Genomic DNA, 16,325 nt, shown 5'->3' on the forward strand with positions numbered 1-16,325 from the left:
GGCCCGGCCGCCCACCAGCCGCCTCTCTCCGCGCATGCTCGGGGCCACCGGGGCCTGCTGCCGGCGCCGCGCCCGGCCCCGCCTCCCCGCTCGGTGCGCACGCCGGTCGCGGGGCGCTGCTCCTTCCTCGCCTGCGGCTGCGCCACCCGCCCCTGAGCTGCGCAACGCCTGTTTCTGGCGGCGCCGCTGGGCGTGGGCCGGCGTTTCCCGGCGCCGCCTTCCGGAGGCAGGGGGCGGGCGCGCCCCGGAAGCGGAAGCGAGCCGGGGCCGGGGGGTGAGGGCGAGTGGTGACGTTTCCCTGGTCGGCGGGTAGCGGCGGCCGGGGGTGACTCGCGGTTGCCAGCGGTGGCTGCGGAGCGCCGGGCGGCTTCGCCGCGGCGGGCTGGGCTGGGGCTGCGCTGGGGCTGGGCTGAGCTGGGCTCTGCCCGCAGGCCCCGCGCCGCGCTCCCGGTGAGTGCTCGGGCTGCCGCCGCGACCGGCACAAAGCGGGACGGCGACTGGGGCGAGGCGGGGGGGCGGCCGGCACCCGGGCCCCGGCGGCGCCGGGGGAGGGACGGCGGGCCTGCTCTCCGGCAGCCCGGGTGGGGGGCGGCGGCCGGGCCGGGGCCTGCGGTCTGCCGGCCCGCTGCTTGGCGCGCTGCCCTGGCCCGGGGAGCGGGGCTGGGGGGAGCCCCGGGTGCCGCCTCCCTGGGGCAGCAGCGCGGGGCCGGGCCGCGGGCAGCTCGGGGTGCGCGGGGGGAGGCCGCGGCCGGGCGGCTGGCTGAGGCTGGGCCCTCGCTGCTGCTCTTCCCTGAAAATGGGGGCGTCAGGCCGTGTGCGGGGCAGCCGGTCCCTGCTGTGGCTCTGCAGGTGCCGTCCCATCCCTCTGCCAGATAATTTTAGAAGGTGCAAACTAGTAAGTTCGGGTCGAGTGTCGCTGCAGTAGCTCAAGCTGTTTCCACCTGTGAATCAGCCCTTTTTTTTCCCCCCCTGGTTATAGTATTAGACTTTCAGTTGATCTTAGCCCATGTATGTATATATTCAGTGTAACTTAGTTGTACAGACTGAATACGTGTCCCTTTTACTTGTTATCTTTCTAAAATAGCTGTTTAAACAGCTGTTGTTTGTTAAAGCTGTTGTTTTGTAAAAATTCTGTGCGTTAAAGAGTACTGTTAGTTTTTAGAGGTTTCTGCTAGAAGAATAGGCAGGCATAGGCAGCCTGTCACTTTCAGATTTATATCACTGCTATTTTGCTGCAGCTTAACAAAACCTGTGCTATTTCTGCTGCCCCTTTTTTCCTGAAATGCCTGCTTCCAGGCAGCAGGTTAAGAGGTCCCGGGACTATACAGTAGAATGATGATGACCTGGGAGCTCAACGTGGAGGTGCCCAGGCTGCTTCTGCTGAAGGCAGCTGCTCGGCACGAGGCCTGCTTGGTACAGCCTGGCTTTTTTACTGTAGGGCCCTGCCAGGTTTAAACCTCTTCAGTGCTTTTGTGTAGTGTTTGCGTCAAAGCTAAAAAGCTTTTCCAGAACTACAGATGCTCTGAATGCAGCATATACACATTCTGCAGTGCAGGCACTGCTAATGCCCTTCTGGCTACCTGCCAATCCAAGTTGGCTACCTGCTAAAATAGGTTATGTGTCTTTTTCTCGGTAGTGTGGCTCACAACTTGGATGGACTGTACTTGAAAAGTTGTATTCATTTCTGTACTTGGCATACCTTAGTCATTCTGATGGCTTATAAATCCTTAATATGCTAGAGAAGCCAGTGGATATTAAAATGCTTACTGCGCTAAGGAAATGAGTTTATGTGCATTATTCTTATTATAAGGCTGTTGGAAGAAGCTTTTGGAGTCTGCAGTGGAAACATTTGTTTATTACGACAAAATTAACTTTTTGCAATAGGCAATCTGTAGAACTCTGGAAACTAATCTTAAGTATTGAATCTTCACCTGGCTACTGTGCATTGGTCATCCTATCAAATCTTTTAGCTCTTACATCCAAGTGTTCTAGTTAAGTTTTGTCCATGGCTGCAGTTTTAGCAGCTCAAAGCTTACAGAGATGCAATGCTATTTTTAAAGGTATTTTTCATATTATTGTAATTTTCATGGGAAATGAGCTTGAAAAACACTTTGAGCATCTGTTTTGCTGACACCCTTTGGTAGGTCATATTGATGATAATGCTTTTTCAGAATTATTCTGCAAGAACATGACTTGTGTGCCTTGTAAGGAAGACTTGGGAGTTTTCAGTATCGGAGGGGGTTGGACTTGCAGTTCAGTTGTTTGGTTTGTGTTTTTTTAATGTGCCAACTTCGTGGCCATATTAACTCTCAGTTAGACAAAGCAGTCAGGAGGTTGGCTTACATGGGTGACTTGTTTTATCTACGTTGGAATGTATCTTTGTACTTATTTATAAATACATTGTAAGCCTTGCTTTTTGGGGCCTGTGCAGCTAGTAAATCTCTGTGTGTATATAATGAGCTTCTTTCTGTCTTACTTAAGTTGGAGCCCTCTCTTAAATAAATTAAGAATGTAGCTAATGATGTATTCATCATTTTGCTAAACATACCAGCCTTTCTTGTCTGTTTTCTTCTCTACCCATTTGAAGGGGGAGGAGAAGTCCCAAAAATCTTGGAAAACTTTCAGCTACTTTGATTATAGAGGCTGCCATTAGCTGGAAAGTTTGCTTTCAGTTCTGAAAGGAGAAACTCAAATGTGAGATTCTGAATTCAGCTATCAGCAGGGAGTAGTTTCAGGTGGGTACAAGAAACCAACTGCGAAATTGGAAGATGAACAAGAAGTACCTGAAGTGCTCCATTTCAGCAGTAACTGTGGTGGTAACTTGTTTTGCTCTTTAGAGAAATTTTGGGTTGTCCTTTTCCAGAGTTCTAGATTGCAGTTTCTGCCATGTATTCTGAATATCTTGCCACCTTGTAGAGGAGGTGGGAGTGGTTTAGCATGTTGACTAGACTATGCATACCCTTCAGAAATTAACTTTTTCTTGTTTCCTGAGTATAGGTTGCAGTATGCTTTAGGCTTATATGTAAGATTTGTGTCTGTAGGGAGAAAAACCAATCTGGTGTTCCAATAAAGCCGTTAAAAAATACAATGTGAATTTTGCGTATTAAAATGCAAGTACGTTTGTAGGGCTGCTGAAATGGGAAATTGTTTGGTTTGGTGTAAGGTAGATAAAATAGAACCAGTAAATAATGTTCAGTTTTGCTAACAAAATATTTTGCTTCTGATCATACTGTCTTTACAGGATGCAGAGCTTGTAGGCTGCTCTGCTTGATTTTTATTCTGTCATGTAGCATATCACTGATAAGATAAAAAGCAGTTAGCATTCTTGCTGGAAGTCTGTCTGGTCTGTCTTTTCATGGTGAATTCAATGCACAAATATTCTAGACAGTGAAATGCTTCCCGATTGCATTGTGGTATCTCTCTTTCAAAGTAGGCCATCAGGATAGCCTAAAATTAACTTCAGGCCAGTATTTCCTAAAAATAACTCTAAAAAAGTAAAACTTGTGTGCTTTTTGGAATCCAAAGCAGGTTTCTGAACTGAGAAGATACTGGAATAATTAATTTGCAAAGCATAGCTTCAACTGGTTTTAAATGTCATTTTAAATTGTTTTCCAGATCCTTCTGAGTTGTACTTGAAGCCGCCAAAATGGTTCTAGCAGATCTTGGAAGAAAAATAACTTCAGCATTACGCTCACTGAGCAATGCTACGATTATCAATGAAGAGGTATGTAGTGTGCATATGTGATGGCACTAACATTTATACAGCAAAGTTCCAAGAAAAAGTTCTCAGAAGCTGATAAGGAGCTTGAAGTAGATTGCTGTTCCTTCAAGTAAAATTTCTAGCTGGAAGTTTTAACTCCCTGATAGTAGTACCAAAGCTTAGAACCAGATTCAGAGATGTATGATTGCCTCAGGCAATGGTCAAATGGTCTTTGGGCCTGGTGGTTGTACTTACAGAGATGTGTTCTAAGGAGGTGATGCTGGAGGAGACAATATGTGGCTCAGTTTGGGTGGAAGGTAGGCTGTGAGACTACATAGAGTGCCTCAGTTTCCATGTGTGCATGCATGCAGCTAAACTACGGATCTGTGTACTAGGCTGCTAGAAGCTGAAGTGTGGAAGAACAAATAGCTTTCAGTGTAAACTTTGCTGTCTGAAATGTGAGGATTATGTTGTTTGCTGCCTTTATACTCAAGCCAATACGGTGTGTAGTTCGGGAAGCTGACTCGGTATAACGTGTATTTTTTTTCTAATTACAAGTTTTAAGTGTTTTCTATTATATGGACGGAAAAGCAAGATGGATAACTAATTGATGTGATGGTTTAGAAGTGCTTCTGAGTAAGTAAATTGCTAGAAACACTTTTCAGATAAGCAGATAGGTGTCTTAAAGTGACTAAAAAGTAGGCTTATTGAGGGTTGTGGGTTTGGAACCGGTACACAGAGGAAACATTTTAATAAATTTTCAGCTGGGAGACAACAAATGCTTAACTTAGTCAAATATAGACCACTTGTTTTTTAGCAGTAGAAGCTCTTCTCCTGCAAGAGCTCAGGCTGTGCGAATGAGAGCATTTATGCAAGAGTTAATTTCAAAAAATGTTTTTGTTTAAGACTTTTTACTTTGAAAAGTCTTAGAACTACTAAACTGGGTTCCTAGCCAAGGCACCTGTTTGCCTGAAAGGCATACCCCAGAGCGGCAGTCAGGTTTCTGAGGATTCAGATAGTGTGTCCATCTTGTGTTTAAGGAATGCTTTTATTTACAGAGATTGTGTTGTGCTAAGAGGTTGTTTTGTGGCTTTGTTACAGCAGTTTCTAAGGGGTACCCCTAGGGAGGCTTAGGAAGTCTTGCTTCTGTATGAGTTGCTGTTGTCCTTAATGCAATAGGAAGTGTTCTGTGTTACCTTGTTCCAGCGTGCATATTACAAATGGAAGACCCTTCTTTTCCAGTGCTACCCTTTCATATTTAAATTGCTTTTACGCAGGAACAAATGTGTAGACTTCTTTGTGGCAGTCAATATGATGATAGGACCGCATGCATCTAATCTGTAAAAGCCTTGGTTATTATCATAAATACACGTTCACATATACGTGTATATATACATAATTCACGTTCTTATTTTGAACTAATACTGACCTAGTCAATAACTGTGTACTGTAAAACCGTTTTTCTTTTATACTCCAAAGGTTTTAAATGCTATGTTAAAAGAAGTATGTACAGCATTACTGGAAGCTGATGTTAATATTAAACTTGTGAAGCAACTCAGAGAAAATGTCAAGTAAGTGAAATAATTAAAATGCATTTAACTTGTAAAGTTTGTAAAAGTTGTAATTTGAGGTTGTGGAAGAATAAATAACTTCTAGCCTTATACAGTTATCTTAGACACACCCAATTCACCTTTAACAGGAAAATACTGATTGCGCTAAATGTCTAGCCAGACCCATCAAAAGAATCTTCATCAAATTTAGCCAGTTATTGCTGTTATAGTCTTGTTTCAAAAAACTGTTGCTGTCCTCAGTTGAGTGGTGTGATAAACAAGTACTTTGTTACTTCCTAGACACCTTATCTTCACATGTTCTGTGCTGGATATAAATAGATCTGTGTGTATGACAAGTACCTTGGCTATTTTCAGATACGTAACTCCAGCAGATGCAAGTCTGAAAGATGTGAATATTTTAGAAACCTGGTGTTTCTTCTGTATGCAGGACAAAGTCTCCAATGCATGTCTCTTCTTAAATACGTCCTATCTGAAAACTCAAGGCAAATGAGAATGCTGTTCCAGTTGCAAAGCCTTCATTTATTACTAAGTTAAAGTAATGCTTGAAGTTATGCTAGTGTTTTGTGGTTTTCCTAAACTCAGGTCTGCAATTGATCTTGAAGAAATGGCGTCTGGCCTTAACAAAAGAAAAATGATTCAGCATGCTGTCTTTAAGGAACTTGTTAAGGTAGGACTTCAAAATCCTGTGTTAGGTCACTTTTCTTTTACAGCCTGGGCTGTGGAAGCAGCACAGTAACAAGCCACGCTTTAAGGTGGTTGTGTGGTACCTGTAGTTAATGTTTTCTGTTGTAAGGCTTCTTACTATTGCAAACAGTATTCTGATTGAAACTACTTCCTGGACATCTCTCAGACTAACTTAAAGTTAGCTTCAAGTTCAGCTGTTCTTACTCTTCAATTGAAATTTAAAGGCCAATTAAGTGTAAAGTACTGTTAGCTTCTAGACTGTCTTGATTGTCCCAGAAACATGCCTTTGCAACCCACATGAAGATTTGTTTAAACTACTTACAAGACTTTGAAAAGGTGTTAAGTAACAACCCAGCAGTTCATGGCAACATTTCTCTAAACTGCCCGCTTGGTCAAATCGGCACCTGAGTATCAGTATTCCGTCCTCTTCCCAGTTGACAGTATGGTCGCTTCTTCTGTAGTCTGTGCCCACCCCTGTGATGGCTGGCTGGAATGTATGTACCTTCTACTCGTTTGAGAAGTGAGGCAACAACCCTAAAGAGTCTTCTGTACTGTAGGTTTCTCACCAGAGGGCCATCTTAGGCCGTGATGGTGGGGTGGAGGTCACTCTTCTGTGTTGGGTGTTATACTTGTGCCATATATACAAGCCACCCTGACTTTGGTGCTTGGTGTTAGGCAGAAATTAACATATACTGTTATAGAATTATGCATAATGCTATATACTATAGATATCTTGCATGGGGTGTTGCTGTTCACTGTAAATCAGCAAGCATCTAAGCCAAATGAAGACTAGAATATGTAAAAACTGGTTTGCTCCATTGAATAGAAAACCACAAACCTAGTATGACTGTGACACTGACTGTTCCGTGCTTCTGAAATTCAGTTCTGCAACATATATTGTACTTTGTTCTTTAGCTTGTAGATCCTGGAGTCAAAGCATGGACACCTACCAAAGGAAAACAGAATATTATAATGTTTGTTGGTTTGCAAGGCAGTGGTAAAACAACAACCTGTTCAAAGGTAACTTGCACTGAATGTGTTTGCATATTTTGTTTTTTTTTCTTGGGAGGTGGTGGTGGTCATTGGACTCCTTGGGTGGAATTTCCTTGTGATTTGTGCTGTTTCTACTAGTAGGAAAGCACTAACTAGTTACAATGTAGAGATTTCTTACAGAGGACTGTCTGAGATGAGATTAATGTCCAAAGTAATATTCTTTTGGGGCAATTTATGGCTTGTAGGACTTCCTTTAAGATTTTTTGGAACTAAACTCTTGATGAAACAATACTGTATATGGATAAGAAAGATTCTTTCTATTCCTTGTTTTCTGGATTTAAGACTAGAACTATGAGCCGAACCTATCTCATTCCATTACCTTTTTAGGGAAACCTGTGGAAGTTGGCCTCTGTGTTAGGTATCTCCGTTAAGTGCGAGTGCGTGGTGTGAAACCTTCCAGCCCCAAATTCATTGAGAAAATTTGGATTTGTATTTTTAAGGCTAAGAAAAGAATGCTCTGAATCAACCTTTAACCTATTTATGATGTTTGTTGGAAGGTGCATCTTGGATTTTTGCAGTCATCTCTTTGAGGTTCACGTACAGGCTAAACTGAATATATTACTGTTTTGATTTTTGTAAGACTTTCCTAGTGCTTCTGTAGGCAAACTGTATTTTGGAAGTTTGTCTTTGGTCAATCAAATGTTCCGTGAATGTACATTGTACCAGTGGAGCCGAGTGTTAGAAGAAAATAAGGATTTCATGTATTGTTTTAAAACATGTCCTTGCAATGGAAATACTTTAGCTCTGCTGGAAGTACAGAAACAGAGTTGTAAAAGTTGTAGCCATTACAGTACTTAATATTGAAGTATATAACTGCTTTGGTTAGTTTCTAAAAGCTAGTCCTATCTCCAGTATCAACAGTAAGCAGAATCCAGGAGTTAGTAAAATGGGAACTGGGATTATTTGTAGTCATTCCTAGCTCAGGAAACTGAAATCAGAAGCAGAGCCAAGCAGCTGTTTTCATCTCGCCATTAATAATTATTTGTATAGCATACTTTTCTAAATAATGGAGGTGCTAACATTAGATAACTCTACAGTGTTACTAAGTGGTCTCAGTTATAGGAAGGCTGGCTTGGCTTTGTGTTTTCCGTGTGTACTTTAGTGATTATAAACTGTTAGTGTCATGTTTTCCTGTGGGATTTTGATAACTACTTGGTTTGGATTTCTTTTCACAGTTAGCATACTTCTATCAGAGGAAAGGTTGGAAGACTTGTTTAATATGTGCAGACACGTACAGAGCAGGTAATACAGTCTTTAATGATGTGGTTCTTCATCTCTTAACACAGAGATTTTTTTTAAATAGTCACTTGACTATACCTGTCTTACAGGTGCTTTTGACCAGTTGAAGCAGAACGCCACAAAAGCAAGAATTCCTTTTTATGGGAGGTAAGCATCTTTTAGAATCAGTTTGGAGAGCGATTCAACTCCAGCAATGGATAATTGTTCCTTATTGAACATATCACACGAAGTGCCATTCAGTGTGGCCTAATTGCGTAGATTTTATGGTAATATATGGGCTCTGATCAGATGAAAACTCTGCTTAGTTCAGTACACTGTCTGCCAGTAGCAGCAGGTAGGGATAGTATAAGAAGAGATCAATCATTCAGGAATAATTCCCTAGAATGTTCTTTCACTGTATAATGGGCCTTTATGAGACACATTCAGATTTTCAGGAATTAATCTTTACAGATCAGAGGATATGATTTTTGGACCCTTAATTTTTACTGTCAAGTAGGGGCAGCAGTGGACCTAAAATAGCTTTTATAAAGCAGTGAAGAACTTTCCCCTAAGCTTCACTAAAGGTGTACTGTCTAGGTGCTCAGTTAAACCTTCAGAGAAGGGCTAGTAAAACTTAGTGCAGTCTTCAGCAGGTGAGACAGTTGTTTGTGCTTCAGTTCACTGATCAGTAAGGGCAAATGGTTAGGAAGGTGTATTTTTAATGAATTTTTGCTTGATGTAAGAGGAAGTCCCCCTTGTAATCAAGGTAGATTTGCAGTTAACAACTTTACAGTCAAGTGATGAAAGCTTGAATTAGTTTCTTTGGGAACAAAGAATTGCATATATGTATGTGTATATATAGATAGTTGTTTCTCTTTGTGATCAGTTATACAGAAATGGATCCTGTAATTATTGCTTCAGAAGGTGTTGAGAAATTTAAGAATGAAAACTTTGAAATAATCATTGTTGATACAAGTGGACGTCACAAACAGGAGGACTCTTTGTTTGAAGAGATGCTACAAGTTGCTAATGCCATAGTGAGTAGTTCCAAGAAATACGATAACTTCTGTTACAGTAATTCGACTACAGTTCATTTATGTTTATGTCCTGGTGTTCTGTGTGGATTTTGCTGTAACTCTTAGATTATATTAGAAATTACAAACGTATATGAATAAACAAGGACTGGATGATCAGTGCTTGATAGTTCTGTGTTGGTTTTAATTCTTGTAACTGAAGGATACTTGCACATAACTAGACTGCTGTTCCTGCTTTAACTTTTGCTCTTCAGGATTTTTGCACTGAGAAATTAGATAAAAGAACCAGTCTAGTCTGGTTTCCTGTAGCTGTGTGTACTAAATTTGCTGTGACTGTCATGAATAATTGCCCTGAGGCAGAGAAGATGATTGGATAAATTTCAACAGTTTTGATATGTAAATGAAGCTAGTGTTTCTTGTATGGGTTTAAAAAGTCTGGTTATTTGTTTGATTTTGTGGTCTTGCATGACAATATGACACTTCCCACACAACTCCTGCTAATGGCTAACTTGTTTTCAGAGGAATGGATGTTTTAAAGCTCTTAATGTAAAACGGGATGGAAGATGTTGTTAGCTGTTAATTGCTTTGGATACTAATTAGCTTATTGGCTCAGATACTGGCTAAAATCACTCAAAACATAAGTAATAACTGTAAACCTATTAAGTTTTAATGTTCTGTGTTGTATGAGTATGTGAAAGACTTATCTACAGCATCAGAGCTTTCAAGTGGTCCTTAGACAATACTGTTCATAAAACAGTTGTCCTTTTGTTTTAAACTGCACAGCCCTTACATACTGTTATTGCAATACGTTCTGCTACTGAACGTAGTGCACGAACACTGTTTAAGAAAGCAGGAAGTTGTTATTTTTTGTGTATCTCATTTCTTCTAGCAACCAGATAACATTGTTTATGTGATGGATGCTTCCATTGGCCAAGCTTGTGAAGCTCAAGCTAAAGCTTTCAAAGACAAAGTAGACGTAGCTTCTGTTATTGTTACTAAGCTTGATGGACATGCAAAAGGAGGTGGAGCTCTCAGTGCGTAAGTATTGTGACATAATGGTGGCCAACATCTGGCCATGCATGGACAACCATGAAATGTGTTAGCGTCTCACAGAAACCTGTCCTGTGGAAGTGTCACTGTCACAATGCACAGAATCTGAGGTTTAAGTCGGTAACACTAACCTTCTTACCTTGCTTCTGGTGGATGGGATCCCCCATTGATATTTAACGTCAGAAACAGGTATTATGATGTACTTCCAATACAGCGGTGTGTATTGTCACGTCAGACTTCTGAAAAAAGCATCAAGTAGGTACATTTACTGCATCTTGCATATCGGGAGTTTTTACAAAAAATACAAATTTGGACTTAATAGATATGGCTTACCTGAAAAGTTTTGATTCTCATTTGATGCCCAAGATTTTTTTCCAAAAGGGGACAAACTTCAGCTAGTCATATCTAACGGCCTTACATCTGCAGCGCAGATCCAACTTCTGGATTGCCAGTGTCCAGCAATTAGGCAAACCATTAGTCTGCAGTCATACTTTCCTGAATTCCATTCTTGTTAAGACTTCTGTGTGCTGTATCTTGACAGAGTCGATTGACTAGAAAAATGTTACATTTCATCTTCATCCTTATATGATGGCGTATCACATAAATCTCCAGCTGCGTTTCAGTGATGGAGCTTGTATGGAGCTGAGATGATTTGTCAAAACAGCCAATGTTAACTGGCACCAACTTACTAAATCACTGTCTGACTTTGATCTCGAGTGTTAGAGTACTTTAACAGCAAAATATGGCAGCTTATTTATAGCATAGTGGTGGAAAACTAAACTTAAGAGCAAAGTGGAAATACCAAAATCATGTTGCAGCTGTCGTATGCTTGTATGTGTTAAGTCTGCTGTGTTTGTTTTATACTTTCTGTAGGCTGGAAGCTGATTTGATCTAAAAGCTAGTGCAAATGATTGATTAGTGAAAGGGGTCTTATTTTTCCTATGTCTAGGCTTTTTTCTGTGTCGAAAATGGGATTGCTGCCTGTCATCAGAGGTACCTTGAAGAAAAAAGTAATCAATGCCTGTCTCATCTGACCTCCCAATATTAGGATAAAACGGAGATGATTTATTTTTCTTCCTTTCCTCTCGAGTTCCTTAAATGCAGCAATGAAAATAAGCAACTTCTATTTCTGTCTGATTTTCTTTTTCCCTCAAAGCAGGGTGTGTGTTTTACAAAGTGCTAACTAGAGAAATGTCTTGTCAGCTCCTACCAGCTATCTATCCTAAATCTTGGATGGTTTTGCATTAATAGTTTGAGGAGTGAGAAAGATGCTTTGGACAGGATGCATTGTGTTGATGATGCCTTGCTGATTATGTTAATAGGTGGTACAAAAGATGGGTGAGTTTTGAGAGGCCATTTCATAAAATGTATTTTACTGCAGAGTTGCTGCCACGAAGAGTCCTATCATTTTTATTGGAACTGGCGAACACATAGATGACTTTGAACCCTTTAAAACACAGCCTTTCATCAGCAAACTTCTTGGTATGTACTGTGTATAACTGTACTTAATAATAATCACACTTTGACTTTCTACTATCCATTTTACAGTTTATTTTTTTTTTTTAATGCTAACTTCAGAGCTGGGTGTTTGGTTTTTTTTCAGGTATGGGTGATATCGAAGGATTGATAGATAAAGTAAACGAGTTAAAGTTGGATGATAATGAAGCACTCATAGAGAAGCTCAAACATGGTAAGTTACTCCCGAGGCCTGAATAGTGGGTGTATTACCATGACCACTGAGTTAATTTGTGTTATGTGTTTCATGTGCATAATACAGAATAGATTCTTTCTCTAACAGATGTGGCAGGCAAACAAATTATGTTTTCCAAACTGTCAAAAGTATATCTCAAAGTCTGTCAGACTGTAACTGTCTATAACTGCAGAAAAACTAGCTTAACTCTTAAATGTCTAAAATGGTTTAGCCATGTTAATAGTGAAGAGGTTTATCTATCTACTTATCTATGCACTAGAGTATTTAGCTTGTAAATATAAAGAATAACTGAGAAAAGACAGTAAGACCAAAATGCCAGTATGACTCTCACTGATTTTTTTTTTTCTTGTTGTTACTGTACTTCAGGTCAATTTACACTAAGAGATATGTATGAACAATTCCAAAACATCATGAAAATGGGACCATTCAGTCAGATCTTGGTTAGTTACACCACAAATAATTTTGTTTTATCAGATTTTCATTTATATTTGACAAACTTATGTTGTAAACTTAAAATTATTCATTGAAACTGGTGTTAAAAATCTGTGCTTTGTTTTTCGGAAAGGTAAAATGATTTGCCTGCTGCAATACATAACTAGACTAAAACTTGCTGTCCGTATTTCTGGCTGCTTAAAGTTACCTCTGCCTATTCTGACACACTTCTGTTTTTCATTTTTAAAACAAGGGTATGATCCCTGGTTTTGGAACTGACTTCATGAGTAAAGGCAATGAGCAGGAATCGATGGCAAGGCTAAAGAAACTGATGACTATAATGGACAGTATGAATGACCAAGGTAAAATAAAATTCACCTACACTTTTGTTTTTATCCATTGAAAAACAAGCTTATGTAGCAGGATCTTTTTGGAAACAAGTTGGATGTAAGGCAGCATCTACAGTGACAAAAAATTACGAGGAACACTTACCATTCTTAAAAAAATGGTAAAGAGTACATACTTCTCAAACTTTCTGAATAAGTCTAAATGTTTAGAGATGCCTTGACAGTTGCCTGTTGCTGCTCTGTCTTGTGTACAGGTGGGATTTTGAAGCATTCTATTTGGAAATTAATGTATTTTTATTCTTCATGCTGTAACTGTGCTTCTGAAATTATTAACGCTGTACTTGTAGATTAAAAAGCTACATTCTTTAATCTGTCATTGCTGTCTTGCTTCCTTCCCACCCTCAAATTTACTTGGTGACATAGCCTGGTCTCTGGAATTCAAGGTGTGTTGTTTCTAATCCACATGCAACTCTTGCAGGAGAAGTATGGTCTTAGCTTTGTGCTAAACTCACTAGCATGGCTTAAGACCAAGTGTGCTGAGAGCATAATTTATCTAGGCAACTTTTTCTATCATGTTGATTAACATGTGAACATAATAGCTTTTTAGCACTTCTCCCTAGAATATTATGTTTCAATTATTTATGTAAAATTCTGCATTGTCACTTCTAAAACTAGGGTTTTGTTCTCTGCCTCAAAACTAAATTCTCAACCGTAATGACAACAAGTTTGCTACCAGCTGTAACAGATTTTAATGTCAGTAACTGAATGGATTTTTCTTTCTGCACTGTAATTGCAGAACTGGACAGTACAGACGGTGCCAAAGTTTTCAGTAAGCAACCAGGAAGAATCCAAAGAGTGGCAAGAGGTTCAGGTGTTTCTACCAGAGATGTTCAGGAGCTTTTGACCCAATACACCAAGTTTGCACAGATGGTGAAAAAGATGGGAGGCATCAAGGGGCTTTTCAAAGGTAAAACAAAACAATAAAAAAAAAAAAAACAAACAGAAAAACATTTATTAAGTCAGTGCGGAAGTCACTTGATGTGTGAACACAGAGGAAATGTGAAGATGTCGATTGGGTTTGGGAGAGGAGAAGATGAGTTGTAGCTTGCTCATTTCCATGATGTTTGAAAGTTCTTTTATGTAACTGGTAAGAGCTGCACTGTTCTTCATGACACTAGTGTGTAACTTAGCAGTGAAAACTACTGTATTTTTGGCTTTATCAATGTAGACTTCATTGCTGCTACAATACTGATGTTTCAGTCTGTTATGTGGTATGCAGGGACTGTTGATCCTTAAAATACTCTTTAAGTGGCTGATGTAGTAACTTTTGATCATGAGACTGGAATGGTTTTGAATCTAGAATTAGGAGGTAAAATTCAGATATATTTTAATTTTAGCCCAATATATATTAATCCAGTTGCTTACAATTGCTTCTTGCATTTTTTAAAAAAAATTTTAGGTGGTGATATGTCAAAGAATGTAAACCCATCTCAGCTGGCCAAACTGAACCAGCAGATGGCAAAGATGATGGATCCAAGAGTTCTTCATCATATGGGTATGTGTGGACTTTTTTACAGCTTCAAGAGAGAACTACCAATTATGGTTGAGTGTTTGAAATACGGAAGTGAGAAAGGTGATGTGAGAACGTGTTGTGTATTGTGTATTAAGTATTTCTAGGTTGTCTAACAAGAATCAGAACATCTAGTCCGTGTATTGTGAATGCATTGCACGTTGCACTTGCCAATGAATGCTTCATCTAGTTTCTTCATTTGGATTCACCTCTCAATGAGCAGTTGGAGTGTTGCCTGAGGGAATAGTAAAGTGATGACTTGAAGGATGACTGTGGTAAAGCAAGTATCTTCCTAAACTTCCCTTTTCTTCTAAGCTTTGCCTCAAATAATTAAATTTGACAAGAGCAGCTTTAAATAAAGACTACTATACTGGAACTTCACTAATTGATAATGTCATTCCTTCAAGGTTTTTTTTTAGATCTTAATGCACAGGTAATCTTTAAACCTGTTTTAAGCTTGGTGTTTCCCAGACTTTTCTGTACTCACTCAGTTGTCCATTTTTGATAGCCATTTAAACCTGGCTTGACAGTCTTGCATTTGTCTATTACCGAAATAGCATGTGTGCTGTAATGAGGCCTCAGAAGCAAGATAGCTGTTCATCAGAGTTAAATAATACATCCATGTTCTTGCTTTTTCTGCAGGTGGCATGGCAGGATTGCAGTCAATGATGAGACAGTTTCAACAAGGCGCTGCTGGGAATATGAAAGGCATGATGGGATTCAATAATATGTAAAGAAGCCTTAATAGAAATGGACTTGGTTGACTCTTCATTGCAACTTCAGTGAAAGAATTTGCTTTCTTCCTTTTTACAGTGATGGGGGGGGAGTGGTCTTTTGAAATCTTATTCGGGCTTCTCAGTTTCTACATCTAATTTCTGAAAACTATTTTTGCTTAAATTAGTTCCTCTCCACTAATACCTGATGGCACAAAGAGTAATTAAATTAAATGATGTAAAAATTTAATATTTAGAGACACTTTTTAATTGTTTACATCAAATGGCAGCCATTATATTTGTAAACGACCCTGATCTTTGGTTATAGTAACATAAAATGTCACAAATATACTGTAAAATAAAATTTAAGTGGTTATAAACAAGAGGATGGCCTGTTTCTTCAGATCTTTCATAACTGTCCTTGCCCAGTATGTCATGGGATGATTTCCTTAGTTTGATTTGTTTCTACGGGCTGTTGAAACTCGTATTTGGCATAAATGCTATAAGAATACTTCAGTATCTGAAACAGTGTGCTGTGCTCTGGTTTGTGCAAAACTCTGTTGTCCAGAATTCTGTCATTCTTTCCTTATACACAGCGAAGTGACTAAAAGCATGCAGGTATGCAGATACCAAGCAGTCTCGTGTACTAAAGATAATATCAGGCTGCAAATTAAGCAGTTCTTTTATGGAGACAACTTCCAGTACATACTAGATGGCATTCTGTGCTGGTACTGAACTTAAGAGAGAGAGAGAGGGAGAGCTGTTTCTGACAGACCATGTTGCCCCAACTCAGCTGCTATCTGATCTTAATTACCTGTAGCATTTTTTTTTTAATAGCTGTTTACTGTGTTGGTCTCAAAGGTGGAACCTACAGACACGCTTCAGAAACTAGGTAGACCAGATGAACTTTGAAATCCAGCATACCTCTTGGCAAGCATGTAAGGTCTTTCACAGTTATCTTAAGGCGAGAGGGCATATTACAAAATTTATTTTAGTATACTGCAGAGTGCTTGGATTGTAAATGACATACAAAGCAGATGCTCAGTTCTGTACTATTTGTAAAATAGTTCTTTAATCTTTCATTCTTGTGTTTCTGTAATCGTGCATTCAATAGTGCATTGTGTGTGTGTCAGGCCTTCTCATAAGGGGACGTTTTCTGCCTTGCACTAGCCTAACTGCCAGTCGGGTATGTCTATACTTTGCCTGGGACTTTGATTTGTCACAGGATCTGGATAATGCTTT

At 39.9% G+C, this 16,325-nt stretch overlaps 1 protein-coding gene across 1 annotated transcript; it reads left to right on the forward strand.

Moving 5' to 3' along the window:
- The first annotated feature begins 318 nt into the window (after window positions 1–318).
- Window positions 319–15,466, forward strand: SRP54 (signal recognition particle 54). The gene is made up of 16 exons (XM_037396130.1): window positions 319–450; window positions 3,616–3,724; window positions 5,180–5,271; window positions 5,854–5,938; window positions 6,871–6,975; window positions 8,184–8,250; window positions 8,337–8,394; window positions 9,113–9,263; window positions 10,150–10,298; window positions 11,692–11,792; window positions 11,914–12,000; window positions 12,388–12,461; window positions 12,707–12,815; window positions 13,597–13,767; window positions 14,260–14,355; window positions 15,013–15,466. Exons 2-16 carry the CDS (start codon window positions 3,647–3,649, stop codon window positions 15,102–15,104), a joined length of 1,515 nt encoding a protein of 504 aa, XP_037252027.1. The 5' UTR covers window positions 319–450; window positions 3,616–3,646; the 3' UTR covers window positions 15,105–15,466.
- Window positions 15,467–16,325: the final 859 nt, after the last annotated feature.

This window comes from Falco rusticolus, chromosome 7 (assembly GCF_015220075.1).
Source record: "Falco rusticolus isolate bFalRus1 chromosome 7, bFalRus1.pri, whole genome shotgun sequence".
NCBI classification, from domain to species: domain Eukaryota; kingdom Metazoa; phylum Chordata; class Aves; order Falconiformes; family Falconidae; genus Falco; species Falco rusticolus.

Excerpts from the sequence above, each read along its gene's own strand:
- SRP54 (XM_037396130.1), top strand. The coding sequence starts at position 3,647 with ATGGTTCTAGCAGATCTTGGAAGAAAAATAACTTCAGCATTACGCTCA. Across the intron at positions 8,395-9,112 it reads AGAATTCCTTTTTATGGGAG|TTATACAGAAATGGATCCTG; the intron begins GTAAGCATCTTT and ends CTTTGTGATCAG. Across the intron at positions 14,356-15,012 it reads AAGAGTTCTTCATCATATGG|GTGGCATGGCAGGATTGCAG; the intron begins GTATGTGTGGAC and ends CTTTTTCTGCAG.